General features: G+C 43.0%; 1 protein-coding gene across 1 annotated transcript in view; it reads left to right on the top strand.

The window, feature by feature from the left end:
* The window catches only part of LOC146666257 (uncharacterized), a 56,489-nt gene extending 53,493 nt beyond the window's left edge, over window positions 1-2,996 (top strand). The window contains exon 4 of the mRNA XM_085414178.1: window positions 1,983-2,996. Coding sequence (XP_085270304.1) covers window positions 1,983-2,172 — 190 coding nt within the window. The 3' untranslated portion in view covers window positions 2,173-2,996. The remainder of the gene's footprint in view (window positions 1-1,982) is intronic.
* The last annotated feature ends 3,278 nt before the right edge of the window (window positions 2,997-6,274 follow it).

The raw sequence follows: 6,274 nt of genomic DNA, 5'->3' as shown, positions 1-6,274 counted from the left end.
CTTTTTGTAAATGTCCAGAGATTGTGGCGAGCTCAGATATGGGTGATTACCACCATAAAGCTGATCAGATCTGATCATCGCCATCATTCCTGACACTTTAAATTCAAGTGTGGCGGCGCACGCACATTATCGCTTACAGTTCCACAACTATAAGAACACCCTCAGCTCTGCTCACAGTCTGCCGCTCTGCTTCAAAAGCGTGGCCATCATCGTACGGTGTGTAAAACGCACCTAATTGCCCACGGGCTGGAGGTGTGGCGGGGCGCAGCCTCCAGCTAAAAATTTGCAAAGACGTGAGCGGAGGACAGAAGAGGAGCACGGAGAAAGAGCTTCCTGCCTGCCACAGTTTGTGGGCTCAGTGTGCAGATACAGTAATTAAGGTTGAGGGTGGACAGTTCCCTACGATGCGCCTTGATCACGCAGAACCGTGGACCGAGGCTATTCATTTAAACAAGAAAGGAACACAGCAGAAGCAAGACAAGAGCCACTGGGGAGCTCTATAGGGGAGCCGAGCTGTATGTTGGTACAAACAGGGAGACGTTGGTGGTGCATTTTATTTACTCTGTTCATTTTAGGGCAATAAAAACTGGCAGAGACAGATAGAGACATAGTCTCCATCTCATACTTTTCTACTGACTAGTGGCTCATTTTACACAGCTCTGGAGGTTTGTTTCCAGCTGTGAAGCAGTCCCAACTGTCGCAGAGGGCTTTAGTTGAAGTGACTTTTTTTTTTTACCTGCTGTAAATATCGACGAGGGAAGAAATCCTCTTCACTGCTCTTTTTACACACTCCCACCCGTTACCTGCGCTGTGCTCCTGTCTGGAGTTTGATGTTTCATTTGTATTTTGGGGCTTTTTTTTGTTTTCTTTTTTCTTTTTTTGTGTCTGTGCATTAGAATACCAGTGGGCCATCCAGAGTGGAGTGGCTGAGTGACTGCGGTAGTGGGAGTTACAAAGCCAGATGGATATGAATGCAATAGCCCTCTTTGTTCGTGCCTGGAAACTCCTGGCCTTGTTGGTGCTGTTCCTGCCTCTGCTGCTGCTGCTGAGCTCAGTGCTCCTCACTTCCTCTGCAGCACTTCTCTCATCGTATCCACATGTATGAGGGAGTCCTCTTTATTTCCAGCATCTGTGCTGTGATGAGAAACACCATCTAACTAGGCCACTGCATAATAAGCAAGAATAGCAGCAAAGTAAAATGGGGGGAAAAAAAGAAAAGAGAAGAGAAGAGAGAGGGGGGAAAGAATCAGTTCATTGGGGAAATGCTTACCCAACATGTAACTGCTGACAAAAGTAATTCAGTAAGCAAATATTGTCCTTATTCCTTTATTGCGCATGCATTCATTTATTATTGCTTACCTTTACCTTTACAGTTCTGCAGAGGTGCATCAGAGTTCACGTCTCATTCTCGCGGTCAAGCCCCTGAGCTGCGCGGTCATGTGACCTGAATGTGACTGACAATGCACCTTTGCTGACTTTTCCTTTGGAGCGCGTGTCAACTGCAGTCCTGGGGATCAGTGCTGGTGCTGCGACATTTCTGCCATCCTCAGCATTTTAGCGCTTGATTCACTTTGTCAACAGATTCATTATTGTCTGCGAGGAAGTTGTAGATATGGGTCTCATTATCTCCTTCTTGCTTCAGTTTGATGCTTTGTCGTACGCGTTCTTTCCGGTAAATCACGCTGTTTAAAGCAGGTTTAAGTACCAGTTGTGTAATTTAGCACAACACATTTGGTCGAGCCCATGGGGGGGGCGGGGCAAGCTCCCCTCTGCTTTATGAAACCTCAGCAAGTGAGTTTCAGCTTAATGTATTGTTTCCAAATAACTGCCATCAAGGTCGTGCAGCCAACTTTAGAGGTCATATGTTGCGTTCACTGGTTGTTTCTGCTGCCCCCACATGGCCATCAAGTCAGTTATTGCAGGTCTAAATGTGAATTACGGACACTTTTCTGAACTGCCTATGTTTCCCTTTCTATCTCCAGTGTAGAGCATGACTTTCGCCTGCAGGAAGGGCAGGTTGTACGCACGTGGAAGGTGGGCGACCCTCCAGAAGGCTCGCCACAGACACCCACACCCCAGCCCACGACACCTCACCAACAGGACTCCCCACAACCAGTGCGACCGCCTGCCACCACCAAGAAGAACCGGAAGAAGTGCTTCTGGTTCCTCTGAACACCGAGAGGATGGAGACATTTTTATACTATAATGCACTGAGTAACGATCTTAAAAAAAACAAAAAAAAACAAAGAAAAAAAGATTACCTGCAGAGATTTGTTTAAAGGGACAAATGTTAAATGAACGGGTGGATTAAAATGCAAATGTACAACTGTGGGTGGAGAAAGAGCTACAAAGGTTACAATTTAAGCTGTTTCTGCTGGAGTCTAAAATAATGGTTTGACTGGGAGGCACATGTTGTTACTGCTCTTAAAATGCCTCTTCAACACTCACAGGTCTGACACCGGTGCAGGGAAGTAAAAAGTGCTGAAGTCAAATAAAAGTAAAAGTTCAGTCCACAATATGACTCACGGTTAGGAAGCAATTAGGAGATATAAAAAGAATATATAGCGGCTAAGGGGCACAGCACGAGCGGCAGTATAGCAGATACCATGGAGCATATTTATAAATGATGTAATGAACAGAGTTTTATGGGCAAAGAGATAAAGAGAAATAGGACTTATCATCATCACTGGACTAATGAGGGTCAGAACACCAGCTTTTATATCCAGAGACATTTAAAAAAAGAGAGAGCGAGAGAATTATTATGACCTGTATTTAAAAGTTTTATTATAATGTAATTGATGAAAATAAAAAAAAGACACTACATGTGTCTACATGCACACATGCCAACACACAGAAGAGCAAATAAATCGACATATTTACATAAATAAAGGCATATATGACTTGAGAGAATGGTGAGTTGAGTTCTGTATATGTCAGAGCCGTTTTGCTTGGATGCTATATTTCAGATATGGATTACTGCTAAATAAAAGTATTTTACCACAGCTCCTTGGTATCTCTTGTCATTCAGACTTCAGTGTGCTTTTTGCCCATCACAGTGCACAGTGGAATTATTGTGTGTATGGTTTTCACTTTAGCGTAAGTAGCAGTGTCCGGTTTGGGAGTTGAGTCATAGACTGTGTATAAATGATAGTCACTGGGGTGGCTGTAGCTCAGGTGGCAGAGCAGGTCAGCCACTAATCAGAAGGTCGGTGGTTTGATCCCAGGCTGCCTCCTGGCTGCATGCCAAATATCCTTGGGCAAGATACTAACCCCATGTTTGCCTACTGGTGGTGGTCAGAGGGCCCGGTGGCGCCTGTGTCCGGCAGCCTCGCCTCTGTCAGTGCGCCCCAGGGCAGCTGTGGCTACAATGTAGCTTGCCATCGCCAGTGTGTGAATGTGTGTGTGAATGGGTGGATGACTGAATGTAGTGTAAAGCGCTTTGGGGTCCTATGGACTAGAAAAGCGCTATACAAATGCAGGCCATTTACCATTACCATCACTGTGACATCCTCCATATGTTTGAAGTTTCAAAATGATACTCTACAGAGATTACAGTTTAGATTACAGGCTATACCTGGACAGGTTGCAGTACGATCAGATAATTCAACATTTAACATTGCCAGAACGTTTGCTGGGTCTCCCAGCACAGTCTCAAGAGCATGGATTTCTGGAGATTCCAGGAGACAGGCTATTACTACTATTTATAACCCATCAGCAGACTGGCATTTGCGAACTTGTGTAAGGAGGGAGAGGATGAGCAATGGCAGAGATACAAAATGACCTCCAGCAGGCTACAGGTGTCAATGTCTCTGACCAAACAATCAGAAACAGACTGATAGCCTCTGTGTTAGCTGCCCAGTACAATGGAGCCCGACTGGCATTTGCCATAGAATACCAAAACTAGCAGCTCCACCACTTCCACCAAATCAATTCCATCTGACATCCTTTCATTCCAAACACATTACCCAGTCCATATTTGGGTAAATATCAAGCATGATTTCTTCCCCCATTGAGATCTTCAGTTTTTTTCAGCAGTTTATATTTGAATGAGAGGTGCCTTATCAGCAAGCTGCATCACTCAGACACAGAATTACCCGATCAGTGCTAACATGTTCTGTAACTAAAATAAAAACTGAATTTTATTCCGTGAAGGGAAAAACTGCATTACAGAGTTAAGGGACTGCTGTTGTTGCTAATTTGACAGGTATCCATATTGACTCTCAAACAAATGTAGCTCCAAATGGCACAAAAAACACATGGACAGTGGAGAAGTCCAGTTTAGTGAATCAAAAAAGCTGCTGGCATTGACACAATCCCCTTACTTTCGCACCAGTCTGTCACACCAAGCCACCACTCCCCTAATAATGCACAGCTTTAAGCCATAACATAATTGAAATTTACATTTTATTGTAAAACAACAAACATACAACAGGATGGTGTGTGGAGACAAAGCACTGCCAACAACACCAACAAAAACCCAACAATAAATAAATAATAATTATGTTAAAAAGAGGAATAAGAAGAGGGAAAAAGACATATTTGGTTCTAGTGTCAGGGTTACGATTGAGTTATGATTAGATGTCCTCACTAAGATATGAAAATGTGTGTATTTGTGTGTGTGTGTGTTGCAATTATACAGATGTGCTGAGTAGCTGTATGAAAGTGCTATATGTGGATGTGTGAGGCTCTGTTCAGTCTAGAAAATCATATTTTTGAGATGAAATATATATAAATATATGTCCAGACAAATAAATTACTACACACACACACACACACACACACACACACACACACACACACACGACAGCAACAACAACAACAACTATGTGTTGTGCTTTAGAAATGCATTGTATCTTTTATATGCAACATCTCACTAATTTAGTTACCCCCAGTTTTTAAATAATTTCAATGAAATTGTAATATTTAAATGTGTTAGCCGAGCAGAGAAAATGAATGAAGTCATTTAAAAATGGAGCATGGGTATCACTGATTATTATTAGGCATTTCTCACTTCTAAGAAACAATCTGTCACAGTCTGGCGAGGGCAGACTGTATGAATTGAAAAAGGACCCAAAATGCAGACTCCAAGGAACAGGGAACAAAACTTGAATGTTAACAAAAAGCGAGCCGTTTAATATGGCTGGTAAAAAGGTACAAACAAAGGGCAAGGCAAACTGAAGCAAAATTAACACAAACCTAAACTGGGAAATCTAAACAAACAATAAGAAAAACCTAGGCAAGAAACTTGGAAGCATGGCATAGGAAACATGGCGTGGACAACAGACGACCTGACAATCACACACTGAAAACAGAGGACTTAAATACACAGGAGGTGATTAGGGGAAGTGGAGACACATGAGGAAACAGCTGGCACACATGAACATAATGACGTCACAGTGGGAGAGTAAAACTGAACATGATGAACACAGAACACCAGACCTCTTCACAATAAAACAGGAAACATAATGAGACATAGACATGACAACCCGAACTTGACAACGTAAGACACAGACATGAAACGCATGAAGAGCAGGGGAGATTTAACATGGTTGGAAACACGAGGGGAAAATAATAACTAGAAACACTTAGGCATAATAATACAAACTTGATAACATAAGACACGCAGCATGAAACACGAAGGGTGAGGGGAAGCTTAAATACAGGGGAAGAAAACACAAGGAGTCTAATAACCAAATGAACTTAGATAACCTAATGAACAAAATAAACTCAAACTTAAAACGCTGGGTCAAAAGACCCAGGACCATGACACAATCACTGTTGACTTCTAGGAACATTTCTAAGACATCAAAAAGAGGCGAGTCTTCAGTCCTCAGATGGCAGCTCCGACAGCCCACTTTTGTGGACACTCCAGGGCAAGTCTCGGGAAATTAAGCCTCAGCTGTTTGATGGCTGTGAGAAGCCCCAAATATTACTACTTAGTAATTCATGACACACATAAGCTGCTTCTGCAAGGCTCTGAGGTGGTGTGAGATCCTGGCCTAATTTATTCCAAACTTCGGAGTTCTAGCGTTAGCTCTCAGTTTTGTTTGCCTGCTTGTTTGGATTTGCACAACAACTGGCAGTTTCCACTTTGCCTCGAACAAAGCAGTTAGACACAGACTGTGCTTTGTTTCTGCAGGGGAGAGTTATTGGAGGGGAAAGCTGTTTCAGGATATTTCAGGACGTCCACAGCTCTTTATGTACTGGACACGTATCTGCTACATCCTCCCCCCCACTCGCTCAAGACAAGAGTATATATGTACATATGCACAGA

This window comes from Rhamphochromis longiceps, linkage group LG7 (genome assembly GCF_057381845.1).
Source record: "Rhamphochromis longiceps isolate RC_006_pf linkage group LG7, R_longiceps_female_GT1.1, whole genome shotgun sequence".
In the NCBI taxonomy this organism is placed as follows: Eukaryota; Metazoa; Chordata; class Actinopteri; order Cichliformes; family Cichlidae; genus Rhamphochromis; species Rhamphochromis longiceps.
This window is presented reverse-complemented; position numbering and strand designations above follow the sequence as displayed.